Raw genomic sequence first — 16,918 nt, 5'->3', positions numbered from 1 at the left:
CCGCATCTCCACCTTTAACCAGTCAGGGTTGAAGAACGGAGTACATTCCTACACAGCACAGGCACGGGGAGCAGTGGGGCCCCTTGGGGTAAGTCAGGAGACTGGGGTTGGGCGGTCACAGGTCAGCTCTAAGCCTGAGCGGCGGAGAGGGCAAGGTCCAGAACCCCTCCTCCCAGCGGACTCTTTCCAGTCCAGCCTTTAGTCAGCTCTACACCCGACTGCATCTCTTTTACTTGTGTACACAACACACACACCCCAGAAAAGACAAACAACAAATTCTCAACAGCGATACCAGCTGAAGGAGAAAATTAAAGGTGGCTGCCATTTCCCTGTTGTGCTTCTCTATATAAGTTTTTAATAACCACCATGTATCAGTTTTAGCTACGAAGTGGGAAAAAAGCAATAAAAAAAAAAAAAGACATCAGAATACAAGAGAATAATGTAGTCTAGCAATTTTCAAAGTATAGCTTGGAGATCCCTGGAGGTCCAGAATCTAAATTATCATCATAAGAGGTCTGAAATAAGACATTTCTTGCCTTTTCCATCCCATTCTCTCAGTGTAAAGTGAAATTCTCCAGAGGCCACCTAAATGTGTGATGCTGCCACAGACTAAATGCAGAAGCAAAAGGATCAGCCATCTGTGTGGCCAAACATTAGGGACTTGCAAAACTACAAGGGGGCTTCCAAAAGTTCATGGAAATTATGCATAGATTTCAAAAATCTCTTTAAATATTTATTTATTTGAAAGGCAGAGTTACGAGGCCAGCGCCCTGGCACAGTAGGTTAATCCTCTGCCTTTGGTGCCGGCATCCCATATGGGCGCTAGTCCTGGCTGCTCCTCTTCTGATTCAGCTCTCTGCTATGGCCTGGGAAAGCAGTAGAAGATGGCCCAAGTCCTTGGGCCCCTGCACCCACGTGGGAGACCTGGAAGAAGCGCCTGGCTCCGGGCTTCGGATCAGTGCACCTCTGGCTGTTGCGGCCATTTGGGGAGTGAACCAACGGAAAAAAAACCTTTCTCCCTGTCTCTCCCTCTCATTGTCTGAAACTCTCTCGAATAAAATAAATAAAATCTTAAAAAAAAAAAAACCCAGAAAAAGAAAAGAAAGGCAGAGTTACATGGATAGAGAGAGAGAGAGATCTTCCTCCCTCTGGTTCACTCCCCAAACAGCTGCAACAGTCTGGGACAGGCCAGGCAGAAACCAGAGCCTGAAGCCACACGTGGTCTTCTACATGGGTGGCAGGGCCCCAAACACTAGAGCCATCTTTTGCTGCTTTTCCCAGGTACATTAGCATGCAAATGGATAGGAAGTAGAGCACCTAGGACTAGAACCAACTCCAAAACGGAATTATGCGCCTGGCAGGTGGTGGCTTAAGCTGCTGAGCCACAGCTGTCAGCCCCTCAAACATCTTTTTGCACCAAAATAAACTTATCTTTTAGCTCCATTTCCCACAAACTTTTTGAAGTACCCACATACATTTATAACTAAGAATTTTACAAAGCTGGTGCTGCGGCTCACTAGGCTAATCCTCCGCCTGCAGCGCCAGTACTCGGGGTTCTAGCCCCGGTTGGGGTGCTGGATTCTGTCCCGGTTGCTCCTCTTCCAGTCCAGCTCTCTGCTGTGGCCCAGGAAGGCCGTGGAGGATGGCCCAGGTGCTTGGGCCCTGCACCCAAGTGGGAGACCAGGAGGAAGCAGCTGGCTTCTGGCTCGGATTGGTGCAGTGCACAGGCCACAGCGTGCCAGCCCTGGCGGCCATTTGGGGGGTGAACCAATGGAAAAAGGAAGACCTTTCTCTCTCTCTCTCTCACTGTCTCACTCTGCCTGTCAAAAACAAACAAAAAAAAACCAAAACAAAACAAAAAAAAAGAATTTTACAAACATTCAATGTGTTTACCCTCCTCCCAAAACAAATTTCATCCATTTACTCCCTCCCAACTTTATGCTATGTTGTCATGTAGTTTAACTTCTACTCATTTGAGAGGCAGATAGAGAAAGGGGGACGGGGGTGGGGGGATGGGGGGGGTACCAGCACAGACAGGTCTCATTCATGGATTCACTCCCCTAAATGCCTGCAACACCCAGAACTGGGCCTGGCTGAAGCCAGGAGCTGCTGGGAACTCAATCTAAGTCTCCCATGTGGGTGGTGGGGACCCAACACCTGAGCCATCATTGTGTCTTCCAGGGTCTGCCCTGGGAGGAAGCAGACCCAATGAACCCAGGACCCGGGACACAGGATGCAGACACCTCAACTGGCTCCTCGTCTCTAGGCCAAGTGGCCCCCTATTTCTAATTTCTTCTTAACACCCACAAAACAGTATTATTTTATAGTTAATGGTTATCTAGATTTAGCCATATGCAATACTTACCACCCTCTCTACTCTTTATCCCTTCTATCTCCCCCTTTCTATGTGGGATCACTCTCCTTCCACGGGAAGTTCAGGTTGAATAGCCCAGAAATGCACGGGCCCAGAGTATTTCAGATTTCAGGATACTTACACGTGTATAATAAGATATATTGGGGATGAAGTTTATGTTTCAAATATCCCTGATACACAAAGCTTGAAGATAATTCCATAGAGTATTTTTAGTGTGCTTGCATTTTAACTATGTCATATCGCATGGAGTCAGATGTGGAATTTCTCACTTGTGGCATCGTCGTATCAACACTCAAAAATGTCATTTTTGAATTTTCAGATTAGGGATGCTCAGCCTGCGCTTCCTTTAGAATTTCTCCTGGTGAGGATCGTGCCAGTAGCAGCAAGCTGTTTTTGATGGTTTAAAAATGTGTCTTTTTCATCTATGTTAAAGATCTTCACTGGATAAACAATTCCAGCTACAAAATCATTGTCACTCAGCAACGTAAAAAGAACACTCTGACTACAATCAGTGCAGTTGAGAAACAGGTGCTAATATCTTTTAGCTCATTAATTCTACCTATGGCTATGTCTAATATGTTGGTAAATCTGTGCTTGAATTTGAACAAATCACTCAGCTCCAACAATTATCATTAATTCATAGCTGTACATTAAATATTTCTTTCAAAGATCTATTTGATCATAGCAAACTGTGCACATGGTTAATTTACATATTATAAATGACAAAATATAGTAGTTTAGCTCTTCTTTTACTTCTTTCCATTTACTCAGTCTTCCTCCACAGAGGCAATTATTTTAAGTTCTGTAAGTTGCTTTTTGGAATTTAGAATTTTAACTCCACATCCTTGAATTATACACTGGTATCTTTCTTTTAATGTTTATTTTATTTTTATTTACTTGAAAGAGAGGAAGAGAGAGACAGAGATCTTCCATCCACTGGCTCACTCCCCAGATGCCTGCAACAATGGGGGGTGGGGTGGGGGCAGACTGAAACCAGAAGCTCCGTGTTTGTGGCAGGGTTTCGAGGACTTGAGCCAAAATCTGTTGCCACCAGGATGCATTAGCAGGAAGCTGGATCAGAAACAGTGTAGCCAGGACTTGAACTGGCAGTAAGATAGGGGATACTGATGTCCCAAGAAGTGGCTTAACCTGCTGAGCCACATCAGCCACCCCTAGTATCCTTTTTTTTTTTTTTTTTTTTGACAGGCAGAGTGGACAGTGAGAGAGAGAGACAGAGAGAAAGGTCTTCCTTTACCGTTGGTTCACCCTCCAATGGCTGCTGCGGCCGGCGCATTGTGCTGATCCGAATCCAGGAGCCAGGTGCTTCTCCTGGTCTCCCATGCGGGTGCAGGGCCCAAGCACTTGGGCCATCCTCCACTGCCTTCCCGGGCCACAGCATAGAGCTGGCCTGGAAGAGGGGCAACTGGGATAGAATCCGGTGCCCCAACCGGGACTAGAACCCAGTGTGCTGGCGCCGCAAGGCAGAGGATTAGCCTGTTGAGCCTCGGTGCTGGCCTGTAAATCTGTTTATTTCTTTGCTGCTTAATCTATTTTGCTCTTATTTCATTATAAAATTGAATAAGGGCAGGCTAGTCACATTCACATTAAAAAATTTTTTTATATGAGAGGCAGAGAATGGCAGACAGAGCATACTCCCAACCACTGGTTCACTCCCCAGATGCCTCTAACAGATACTGCTGGGCCTGGCCAAAGCCAGATACCTGGAACTCAATCCAGGTAGACCATATGGGTGCAGGAACCTATCTGAGCTAACACTGCTACATCTCAGGGCCCACCTTATCAGGAAGCTGGAATAAGTTAAAGCTGGGAACTGAACTCAGGTACTCGGATGTGGGACGTGGGCATCCTAACTTGTAGCTTAATTGCTTGCATGTTTACATTTTAAATTTATTATCCCATTGCATATAACACTACTATGGTTCCTTGGACACTTCTAGGTTCCTTGGACATTTAATGAATAAACTATGAATTTCCAATTTAGTAGAGTAACAAATGGTACCAGACAAAAGCCAATCAAAGCAAACATAAAAGAGCTATCATTTTACCCTGAATATAAAAATTAAGAAACTGACAAAAGTAAGGAGGAGAAAACCCCAAAATCTCAAGGTACCCCCTCTGTACACCAGTATCTGATGAAAAGGCAGACCAAAGGGCTTTCAGAGGACCATCAAAGTAAGCTTAAGCACTTTCAACCTAAAAGACCAGAACAAAACACAAACGCTGCTTTAGTAGTGAATTTGAGTGGTAATTAGAGAAAACAGAGAAACCTGCCAGAACTGTAAGAGGAAAAAATCAACACGATTTGAAGATTCAATGGGATGCTGGTCCTGCAGACCACTCAAATGAATGAATGAGTGAATGAATGAAAGAAAGAGAAAGAGAGAGAGAAAGAGGGAGGGAGGGAGGGAGGGGGAGACAGGGGCTGCCATTGTGGCACAGCGGTAAAGCCCCCACCTGTGACACTGGGATCCCGTACGTGCACCAGTTCATGTCCTGGCTGTTCCTCTTGTGATCCAGCTCTCTGTCATGGCCTGGGAAAGCAGCAGAAGGTGGGCCAAGTGTTTGGGCCCCTGGACCCACATGGGAGATTCAGAAGCTCCTGGCTCCTGAGGCCATCTGAGCAATGAACCAGTGGACAGAAGATCCCTCTCTACCTCTGATTTTCAAAATAAATAAATAAATCTTAAAAAAGAAAAAGAAAAAAAAAAAAACCTAAGAGAACATTTTATGTGGTAAATGTTGAACTGATGGAATTCTAAAGATTGTGGCTTTTTTTTTTAAAGATTTATTTATTTGAGAGACAGTTACAGAGACAGAGAGGTCTTGCATCCGCTGGTTCACTCCCCAGATGGCCGCAACTGCTGGAGCTAGGCCAATTCGAAGCCAGGAGCCAAGAGCTTCTTCCTGGTTTCCCATATGGGTGCAGGGGCCTAAGCACTTGGGCCACCTTTTTTTAAAGATTATTTTATTTATTTGAAAGACAGAGTTCCAGAGAGAGGTAGAGACAGAGAGAGTGGTCTTCCATCCGCTGGTTCATTCCCCAGATAGCTGCAACAGTCAGGGCTGCACCAATCCGAAGCCAGGAGCCAGGAGCTTCTTCTGGGTCTCCCACATGGGTGCAGGGGCCCAAGGACTTGGGCCATCTTCTACTGCTTTCCCAGGCCATAGCAGAGAGTTAGATCGGAAGTGGAGCAGCTGGGACTAGAACCAGCGCCCATATGGGATGCCGGTGCTTCAGGCTAGGGCTTTAAGCTGCTGCACCACAGTACTGGCCCCAACTTGGGCCATCTTACACTGCCTTCCAAGGCCATTAGCAGGAAGCTGGGTCAGAAGTGGAGCAGCAGGGACTCAAACCGGCACCCATACGGGATGTCCGTGTGCTACAGGCTGTGGCTTAACCCACTGTGCCACAGCATGGCCCCTACTGTGACTTTCTTACTCAAAAATGTTATCCGCTGAATGACAGTTAATATAAGTCTTTTCCTGACATAATAGTCAAGCTAACACTTACAGACATACACAAATATAAACTAAAGGCCTATGGATAACACATTTGAGTGTTTAATAGAAATGTCATGGGCTTTGGGATAAAACAAACCTAGATTCAGATTCAAGCTATGATATATGCATATAATTTATATGTATATATAATATATAATTTATATGTATATAGAATATTTTTATATAAAATACATAAGTAACTTCAAATCCCCATGCCTCAACTTCCTCATTTGTAACTCTGGGACCAATATCTACCAAGGTTGCCATGAGTGGTTAAAACTGAATTATGGAAAACACCTAGCATCAAACCACAGGTACACAGTTGGTATTCAACTTATGTTGGTTCCTAAATGTCCTTTTTATGGCATCTGTTAGCATTGGGATTCAAATGAATAGTTTCTGAAGTTCATTCCAAAAGACTAATTGTTATTAGTAGAAAATAATAACAACTGCTCTTCCTGAAGAAGCTTCAAAAAGGTAAGAAGGGCCGACTCCTACACAGATCAGATCAGGTCAGAAAGTACCGTCAGTAGACAGTCGTTAGGGCGTGGGGGATGACTAGGGTGACGTGGGTGACTAGGGTGACGGGGGTGACTAGGGTGACGTGGATGACTAGGGTGTCGGGGATGCGGGGGGTGGGGGGTGGGGTGGGGTGGGGGTGATGGGGATGATGTCTGAAAGACCAGTTCCAATGGTTCTAGTAGGAGGGGCAGGAAATGCAGACATCCTCTGAATGACTTAGTACAAAGAGAAGTGCAGGAGCAGGACTGAAGAAGGCAGTCTCCTAACCAGACTGGCATGCTCCTGATGGGACAGGCCTGAGCATGCCTGAGGGCTGAAGGGAAGAAGACGTGGGACAAAGATTAAAACTACAGCAGAGGGGCCAGCACTGTGGTGTAGTGGGTAAAGCCACCGCCTGCAGTGCTGGCATCCCTTGTGGACGCCAGTTCATGTCCCGGCTGCTCCACTTCTAATCCAGCTCTCTGCTTGGAAAAGCAGTAGAAGATGGCCCAAGTCTTTGAGCCCCTGCACCCATGTGGGAGACCTGGAAGAAGCTCCTGGCTTCGGATCGGTGCAGCTCCGGCCGTTGCAGCCATTTGGGGAGTGAACCAGCAGATGGGAGACCTCACTCTCTCTAACTCTGCCTCTCAAATAAATAAATAAATCTTACAAAAAAAAAAAAAAAACAACAACAAAAAAAAACAAAACTACAGCAAAGAGGTGGAAATTAGTGGAGCAAGGTCCCAAAAGATAAATGAGGGTGGGGTGCAGGGGGTGACCAAGATCAAACGAAGCAGAGACTGAATGAGTATCAGTTTTTCTTCTGAGACCAGCATAACATAAGATACACAGGAGGGCTTTGTGGCATAGTGGGCTAAGCCTCCACCTGCAGGTTTGGCATCTCACATGGGTGCCAGTTTGTGTCCCGGCTGCTCCTCTTCTAATCCAGCTCTCTGCGACGGCCTGAGAAAGCTGTGGAAGATGGCCCAAGTGCTTGGGCCCCTGCACCCACATGGGAGACCCGGAAGAAGCTCCAGGCTCCTGGCTTCAGATTGGCGCAGCTCTGGCTGTTACAGCCATTTGGGGAGTGAACCAACGGAAGGAAGACCTTTCTCTCTGTCTCTACCTCTGTCTGTAACTCTAGCTCTCAAATAAATAAATAAATAATTTTAAATTAAAAAAAAAAAAAGGGAACAAATGCAGGTGATTCTGAAATAAGAACAACTGAAAAAGTGAGAAGGTTCATCCCATGCAGTGTAAAAGGTGAGGTCATCTGCTCTGAGGAAGGAAGGGATGGAACTGGACACACGAGCCAAGAAAACACTTCAATTTCACTGAATTTCTAAAATTGGGTATGAATACTGTATTTGCAAGAATATACCTGAGACAGAAATTACTAATTATAGTCTCACTGTAATACTGCAGGCACTATGTTAGGTTCTCCACAAACGTCCCCACATCAACTTCTCATGAGAACTCAATAAGGAAGGTATTCCTACCTGGTCTTTTTTTTTTTTCCCCAAAAATTTATTTATCTGAGGCCGGCGCCATGGCTCACTAGGCTAATCTTCCGCCTGCGGCACTGGCACCCCAGGTTCTAGTCCTGGTTGGGGTGCCGGATTCTGTCCCGGTTGCTCCTCTTCCAGTCCAGCTCTCTGCTATGGCCCGGGAAGGCAGTGGAGGATGGCCCAAGTCCTTGGGCCCTGCCCCCGCATGGGAGACCAGAAGAAGCACCTGGCTCCTGGCTTCAGATTGGCGCAGCGCGCCGGCCGTGGTGGCCATTTGGGAGGTGAACCAACGGTAAAGGAAGACCTTTCTCTCTGTCTCTCTCTCTCACTGTCTAACTCTGCCTGTCAAAAAATTACTTATTTGAAAGGCAGAGTTGCAGAGGCAGAGAGAGAGAGAGAGAGAGAGAGGTCTTCCATCCGCTGGTTCACTCCTGAAATGGCCACAACAGCCAGAGCTGGGCCAATCCAAAGCCAGGAGCCTAGAGCTTCTTCTGGGTCTCCCGTGTGGGTGCAGGGCCATCTTCTACTGCTTTCCCAGGCCACAGCAAAGAGCTGGATCAGAAGTGGAGCAGCCAGGATTTGAACCAGTGCTAATAAAGGATGCTGGCACTGCAGGTGGGAGCTTTACCCACTACACAACAGCCCAGGCCCCTTGTTTTTTTTTTTTTTTTTAATATAAGATTTATTTTATATATTTGAAAGGCAGTCTGAGAGATCTTCCATCTGCTGGTTCACTCCTAAAATGGCTGCAACAGTTGGGGCTGGGCCAGGCCAGAGCCAGGAGCCAGGAGCTCTCTCTGGGTCTCCCACGTGGGTGCAGGGGCACCTGGACTTGGATGATCTTCTGCTGTTTCCCCAGATGCATTAGCAAGGAGCTGGATCGGAAGTGGAGTAGCCGGGTCTCAAACTGGCACTCATATGGGATGTCTGTGCGCTGCAGGACGCAGCTTAACCCACTGCCCGACAGTGCCAGCCCTGGAAGCAAAAGTTTTTTTTTTTTTTTTTTTTTTTTTTTTTAATTTCAGCAATCTATGACTAGGAAGACAATAAAGATGTTTTTCTAACTACTTCCTTTTTAAGTTTCTAGACCAAAGGAACATGATGCCCTCAGATGTAGACACATCTTTCCCATTAAGGTAATTCTACATGAATCCAAACAACCAGATTCAAACTCTGGATGAGTCAACTATGGAAAGGATAACTTTTAAAAGGAACTGAATATTTAAACTGTTTAAAGTGCTCCCATAAGGATTAGTGGCCAGCTGTCTTCAGTTTGGCTAAACGATGTGTATACTTAATAATGAATGTCACTTGATTGCCAAAAATCCAAGGATATTCAGAGCCTAACAAAGGGATGGAAAAATGGGACAAAAAGTACGGTGGAGGGGCCAGTGTTGTGGCGTAGTAGGTAAAGCTGCTGCCTGTGGGACCAGGGCCGTGGTGGCATAGGTTAAGCTCCTTGCCTGTGGCTCTAGCACCAGATATGGGCACCAGTTTGAGTCCTAGCTGCTCCACTTCCGATCCAGCTCCCTGCTGATTGCATGGGAATGCAGTGGAGGATGGCCCAAGTGCTTGGGCCCCTGCACCCAGGGAGACCCAGAGGAGGTTCGAGGCTCCTGGCTCCTGGGTTCGGATTGGCCAGCTCTGGCTATTGTGGCCATCTGGGAAGTGAACCAGCCCATGGAAGACCTCTCTCTGTCTATAATGCTGACTCTCAAATAAATAAATCAATCTTTAAAAAAAATAAAAAAAAGCAGCTGTTCTCTGCAACATCAGTATCCCATATGGATGCCAGTTTGTGTTTCAGCTGCGCTACTTCCAATCCAGCTACCTGCAATGTGCCTGGGAAGGCAGAAGATGGCCATAATGGTTGGGCCCCTGCACCCATGTGGGAGACTCAGATGATGCTCCTGGCTTTGGTCTGGCCCAGCTCTGGCCATTGTGGCCATCTGGGGAATAAGCCAGCAGAGAGAAAATCTCTGCGTGCGTGTGTCTCTCTCTCCCTTTCTCTCTGTAACTCTTTCAAAACAAATAAATCTTTAAAAAAGTTTTTTTAAATACCTACAATCAACTCACAACAAGTGCCATCAAACACTCAATGTCCCTCTTTCCACTTTCCTCTCTCTGGGTGAGAGCAGAAGTACTTGTTCGAGAGCCTCAGGAACCGCCTCATGAAGTGAGTGCCAATCACCATCCTCATTTTGTAGATGAGGGAACGGAGGCAAAGGGAGCTTTAAGGACATTCCCAAAGTCACACGCGCGGTAGGTGGCGAGTGGAGATTTGAACTCAGGCTCCACACTCTTAACCACATGTTCACTCTCTACCTGTCAAAGTTGTGAGATGTGAACACAGAAGTGTTAACAGATGTTGAGGAATTCCAAATACTACCTATTAGTACACTCAATATTAAATTAATGCAAATAAGCAGCACAGAAAATCAGAAAACACAGCAGTGAACAAAGTTAACAGCACCCATTCTGGGGGCCGAGTTGTGTTAGAGTAGAAAAGCTGCTTGATTCTATGAACATACACAAATCACCCTCGGAGACAATCACATTTTACAAACCAGAATTTGAGTTAACTGAATCTGGAAATATAGGACTGTATCTCTAATCTGTGACTCAGTGAATGACATCAGGGAAGACACTTAACTGAGCGATTACACAGCTTCTTCAAAACGGGCTTGTGGGAGGCCACATTTACAGAGCACAAAATGGGACAAGTACGGTGGAGAATACTCAAAGGGAGGCAGCTAGGCACAGCACAGGGAACTAACAGTGGCAGAGTGACGCCAAACCCGCAATCAACTCATGGCAAATTCGTAGTTTACAAGAAGAGTTACAAGCAATGTAAACGGGGCAAGCGCCACTTCAGACATCCGCATCTCACGGTGCCAGCTCTACTTCTTCTTTCTTAATACATACTTATTATTTATTTATATGGCAGAGTTAGAGAGTGGGAGTGGTGGGAGAGAGAGGGAGAGAGATACATCTTCCATCTACTGGTTCACTCCCTAAATGGCTACCAATGGCCAGGCTTGGGCCAGGCTGATGCCAAGAACCACGAACTCAACCCATGTCTCCCACGTGGGTGGCAGGGGCCCACGCAGTGTCTTAATGCTCGCCCTTGCATCTGATCAACTTTAACCCAAACTCCTTTGCATAGGCAGCTTCACTCCCTTCCACTGACATGCTATGCTGACTCGTGGGAAGTCCCCTGGAGGCTGATGCACACATCAGGGTCGCTGAACTGCTTTCTGTTAGGACCAAAGTCTTCCATCTCCCTCCTACTTAATTTATCTCAGAGCGCTTACTTCTCCTTCAATACCGGTAGCGACGTGCGAGCCCTGTGGACTTCCCACCTTCACAGGCACAGCTCCCCATCCTTCCCTGGTGCCAGCAGAGGCCCTGCCCACACTCTGCCCTACACTTACTAACAGTTTCTTGGGGAACAAACTCTTTTATTGATCTTTATGTCCAGAAGGCCTGCAATAGCAAACGAACGTGTCCTTTTACTTGATTTCTGTCTGGTAAAAAATCCAGTGTAACATAAAATGCATGAGCTGCAGAGTAAGGGAATGAGGCCTAATTTCATCTGAAAAAAGTGATTCTGCATAAGCCTGGGTAATGCAGTTGTTAAAAACAGATGTCCTGGGCCCCGGATAACAAGGTAATGACGTAGGAGGTCCAAGGATCAAGGAGAACCCTCATTTTATTATTTGAATTAAAAAAAAAAAATTTACTTGTAAAACAGAGTGACACAAAGGGAGGGAGGGAGAGACAGAAATCTTCTACCCATCGGTTCACACCCCAGATGGCCGTAACAGCTAGGTCTGGGCCAGGCAGAAACCAGAAGCCAGGGACTCCAGCCCGGTCTTCCGCACGGGCAGCAGAGGCCCAGGTACTCGGGTCATCTCCTCTGCCTCCCAGGGCTATTAGCAGAAAACTGGATGGGAAGCAGTGCAGCTAGACTTGAACGGGCATACCGACACAGGATGCCAGCACACTGACTTCGAATTTTTTAAGTCAGTATTTATTGGATTATATGTAGTTAAGATATAGATTACACATATAAAAATATAAATAAGAAAAAAGAAATCCCCCGAAAGGTACTGATTAATCATTAGCATTCCAGGCATCAACATCACACAGCTAGTGAGAGGCCCGGTCAAGACTGTAAGACAGGCTCTCAACCACTGTGCTAAGCTGACACTCCCTGATCCTCTCTAAGCTTTGGCTGAACATTAGCTTTAGGAAATGTATTAGACGTCAATCATCACCAGAATTTTATACCATCAAATGCAATGCTATTTTTCTTACTAACCACACATCAACTGTTACATTTTTTGTGGTGAAATTTTTCATTTGGGTAGCAACAAGAAGAAAACAGGGCCTCTGTGGTATGGTCTAACTTTAACACAAATGTTTGCCAAAAAAAAAAAAAAAAAAAAAAGCTTGAGAAACACTCTTCAGAGTGAGTTTAGAATTATAACAAAACACAAAGCAGCGTCTCACTCAGGTTTGTGCTAGGGACAGTACTCGCTTGAGAGGAAGAGAAAAAAATACTCTTATAGATGTACATATATTAGATAACCTAATACAGTTAATGGGAGGGAAAAAAGGATCAAATTCAAGCTGCATAATTTCAAGTGAAATTTAACAGGAGAAAAAAAAAAGGTAGCAAGGAGAAAAGAAACCAAACATCTTTGTAGGTTAACTAGAAATATATTTTCAACCTTTATCCATCTCTACTCTGAATCACTCTCTATAACAGAGCTCAGAAAACTGTAGCCTCTGAGCCAAATCCAATTTACTACCTGTTTCTGTAAATGGGGTTTTATTGGTCATTCATTCACTTACTGTCTATGGCTACTTTCACACCACCATAGCCGTGATGGGCAGCTACGAATGAGGCCAGGGACAAAGCCTAAAATATTTACCGTCTCCTCCCTTAAAAAGTTTGCCAACCCTATGTGATTTCTTAACATTATATAAATAATTTTACTTCTCTTTGCTTACTCATATGTTGTCCAACTTCCTCACTGGAATGAAGACAAAGCCTGGTGTTGCACTACATTTCGAGCACCTAGGAGAAGGCGTGGCACACAGACTGTGCTCAGTAAAGGTGGTGAGTGGATAGCATTCACCATGAGAAGGAAGAGAGAATTTCCCATTTTATAGTAATTCACCCATCATTCCACCAAAACTCGTCTTCTCACCAACACGGTAAATCCAGTGGCTGACCCTCAGTGTTCACCTTACTTGACCTAGAAATAGCGACCGGCCAGCTGGTTCACACCATTCCCTGGACCCGGCCCTGGTCCTTGGTCTCGCTGGTGCCATCTTACTTCTCCCCTACCTCCTGAGGCTGGGCTGCTCCAAGGCTCAGCCGCCGAGCTTTTTTCCAGTTCGTACACGTGTCTTCGGTGAGTTCATCTCATCTCGTGACTACCCTTAGGCTTTTTGAACTGAACTAGTCCAAAACCAAGACGAAACTCTGGCCACACCTATTCTTTCACAGCCTTGGCTATCTCAGTACATGGGAACGCCATCCCTCAGCTGCTCAAGTCAGGAAGTCTTGGAGTGAACCAGCCCACCCCAGACCCTCTGCCTCCTGAATACGCTCCAGGTTAACGATCACTCCTCACTGCCTTCAGGCTACCATTCTGGTCCCCAGCCAGCTGCACCGCTGGCCTGACATCCCTAGCTCCCTATCTTTTACTCTCAACAGAACAGCTGCGGTGCCGACCAGGTAAATCGCCAAGTTCACCGGCACCTGTCTCCCACTCAGAGCCAGTCTCATCCAATGCGGTCCCTGAAGCCAGTCGGCCTCCGCGGCAGACACACAGGCCTCCGCGCCTGTCCATCGCAGTGCCCTTCCGCTGGGCGAACCGAAGGAGCCAGGGCTTCTGAATCAGGCACGTCCGTGCCTTACTGTAGGTAGAGCAGTGCGGTTTACAGGCCAACAGCCAACAGAGGGCGGAGCCGGGGTTCCGCGCGGAGCGGCACGCAGGGCACGCGAGCTCTCCGTGGAGCGTCAGCTAGCCAAGGGCAGGAGAAAGCGCGGGCAGAGGAAAGTTAGTCGAGCCAAGAGTGGATGGAAAGTTTCACGGTGAGGGGTGTAAATGGAACCCAGACACTCAGACGGCCAAGGACCCAGCGCACCTGCGGTGGGCCGCAACCCTGCTCTTCATCTAAGAGGAACAAAGCCCTGTTTCCTGTGCCAGTCGGGCCAGGCGGCAACCCAGCGCGTAAGCACACTGCAGACCCGGGTCTCCCCTGGGAAGCGGCGAGGCCGGCCCCCCGGAACCCCGCGACGGCCTGGGGCCGGCACCCTCACGGCGCTCTACGGCCCCCGGCGCCTCCAGGCCGTGGCCAGGGCGGGGGCCAGAGCGGGCCCCGACCTGGTGCGCCCGACGACTTCCCACCCACGGCCTGGTTCTCTCCATCCCACAGTCAGGGCTGCAGACCCCAACCCACAGGATCGCCCTCTCCGCCCATCCCCCAGCCGCAACGCGGGCGAGGCCCGAGTCCCGCGCCCCGGGCGTGAAGACCCCGCCTCACCACGGCTCCCGCCACGGCGTGGACCAGGCTCTCATAGGACAGCACGGAGGCCATCGGGGCGGCTCCCTGCACACCTGGACAAACTTTCCTCGCCGGCGCCGCAGCCGGCGGAGTTGGGGAAAGAGCACCGTGGCCCGGGGCGTGAGCGCCGCGAGCTCCACCCCCTCAGCCCTGCCCGCCTCCTGCAGAAAACCACTTCCGGGTCGCAAGGCGCCCCCTGTGGCCCGTGAGCGCCGCGCGGAGGAGGGAAGCGGGCCTGGGAACGCCCCTGGGCGCTGATTGGCCCGCGGCGTGCGCAGGGCGGGGCCGCGCGGCTCGCGGGTCCCGCCTTCCGGGCGGGGCGGGGAGGCGCCGGCGTGGGTAGTTCGCGGGCGAGGTGGGCGTTGTCTCTCCGGCTCCGGGCACCTGCCCGCTGGGCGTTGTACTGAATGCCCAAAGCCGGGGACCTCGGAAATCCGGACTGGCCCCCAGGGACATGCTGGCGGCCGACACGGAGGCTCCGCGGGACTCGGCCTTGTCTCTTCTGGTTTTGAAGTCACGTGCTGCCCGGGAGGAAGATGTCGTCGATTGGGAAGTCCTGAGGAACCCTGGAGCGCGGGGTTGGGCGCCGAGAGACAGCCTGAGGGAGCCGCAGCCATTTCGCTTCTCAGGCTCCTCCTCAGATACCGGGCCACCTCGCTGGTTAACGAGATGACAGGCTAGTTTGTGTAGACCTGTTGTGAACAGCCACACTACCAAGAACCTGACGAGGCCGCAGGCCCAGCGCCGGCCACTGCGGGAGAACCCGCTCTCCGCCTTCCATCCACTGAGCCCCGGGAGCCCCGGGAGCAGGCCTCGGTGTCTGCGCTCGTCCCGTTCCCGCAGAGCTGCTCAACAACGTGGTGCGGCGGTGCTCACGAGAGCGGAGCTGGGACGCAGTTAACTTCAGTGTATATAACTTATTTATTTGGAAGGCAGGGTTTCAGAGAGGAGACACGTGCGCATGCGCACACACATTTACTCCCAAAATGGCCACCATGGCCAGGGCTGAGGTCAAGAAAACCTGGTTCATCTTCCGCTGCTTTCTGTGGCACTAATCCAGGGAGCTGGATCAGAAGTGGCGCAGCTGGGACTTGAACTGGGGCCCATACAGGATGTTGGTGTCGCAGGCGGTGGCTGTACCTGACATGCGACAAGGCAGGCACCTAATGGTAGCCTTCTGCACGGACAACTACTACTAGATATAATACAGCCTCCGGGAAACCTTTGGCACGCCATGGGGCCAGGACATGAATAACAGGATAAGAAGTCAGAGATATGACTTTGGCAGTGAAAGGTAGACACAAGCTAGTTGGCTGTAAAATTTGAGGACTCTTTCTCTGTTTCTAATGCCAGCTTGCTACTAATGAACACCCTGGGAGGCAGCAGGTGATGACTTCAGTACTTGAGTCCCTGCTACCCACATGGAAGACCTTCGTGGAGTTTCTGGCCCCTGGCTCCATCCCTGGTTATTCACTCCCCAATTGGCTGCAAACGGCGTAGCTGCTGCATAGGTCTGAAGCCAGGAGCCAGGAGCTTCTTCCAAGTCTCCCATGTGGGTGCAGGGACCCAAGGACTTGGGCCATTTTCTTCTGCTTTCCCAGGCTATAGCAGAGAGCTGGATCTGAAGTGGAGCAGCCGGGGCTTGAACCAGTGCCCAAAAGGGATGCTGGCACTGCAGGCGGCAGCTTTACCTGCTACGCCACAGCACACCCTGGAATAAATAAATCTTAAAAATCATCCTACAGAGTGCAGTAATAAGAAAATTTCATTTTATAGGTTTATCAGCTATTGAACAGAACTCTATATAAAGTTGCAACGTTTGATATTTTTTCAAAATTTGAGACAGAGAGGTCTTCCATCTCCTGATTCACTTCTGAAATTGCCTCAACTGGCTGGAGCTGGGCCAATCCAAAGCCAAGAGCCAAAAACTTCTTCCAAGTCTCTCATGTGGGTACAAGGGCCCAAGCGCCTGGGCCATCTTCCACTGCTTTCCCAGGCCATTAGCAGGGAGCTGGGTCAGAAGTGGAGTAGCCAGGACGCAAACCAGCACCCATATGGGATGCCAGTGCCACAGATGGAGGCTTAACCTACTATGCCACAGCACCAGCTCTGAGACACTTATTTTTGAGAATTCTCACTTCCTCATTCTAAACAAATATTCACTTCCACGTCCATTATAGTTCTCCTAATTATGTACTGAGGGCTCTGTATCAAGTCCTTTGACATTGGAGTATACTGAAAATTTTGGTCCATCCTATGTACTCATGCTGACAATACAGTTACAAACTTAGTACTGGCATTTTGTTTATGCTGCGTCCATGTCAGCCTGTGGTTAGGTTACCTACACTGCAATCCGAAAACGTCCTCAAAACTTAGGCTATTACTTATGATGCCTGGCTCCTCAAGATTACACTTACTTCTATTATTT

At 48.5% G+C, this 16,918-nt stretch overlaps 1 protein-coding gene across 5 annotated transcripts in view; it reads right to left on the bottom strand.

Moving 5' to 3' along the window:
• Positions 1 to 14,635, bottom strand: part of SLC25A17 (solute carrier family 25 member 17) — a 90,356-nt gene extending 75,721 nt beyond the window's left edge. The window contains exon 1 of one of the 5 annotated variants that reach the window (XM_062202797.1): positions 14,470 to 14,635. In XM_062202797.1, the coding sequence (XP_062058781.1) occupies positions 14,470 to 14,523 (54 nt within the window). In that variant the 5' untranslated portion in view covers positions 14,524 to 14,635. Of the gene's footprint in view, positions 1 to 4,849; positions 4,901 to 10,049; positions 10,198 to 14,469 lie in introns of those variants that run through there. The other 4 variants (XM_062202798.1, XM_062202800.1, XM_062202796.1 and 1 more) reach the window with 4 other exon arrangements.
• Positions 14,636 to 16,918: the final 2,283 nt, after the last annotated feature.

This window comes from Lepus europaeus, chromosome 10 (genome assembly GCF_033115175.1).
Source record: "Lepus europaeus isolate LE1 chromosome 10, mLepTim1.pri, whole genome shotgun sequence".
Taxonomy (NCBI): Eukaryota; Metazoa; Chordata; class Mammalia; order Lagomorpha; family Leporidae; genus Lepus; species Lepus europaeus.
Note: the sequence above shows the minus strand (reverse complement) of the source record. Positions and strands in the feature narration are given on the sequence as shown.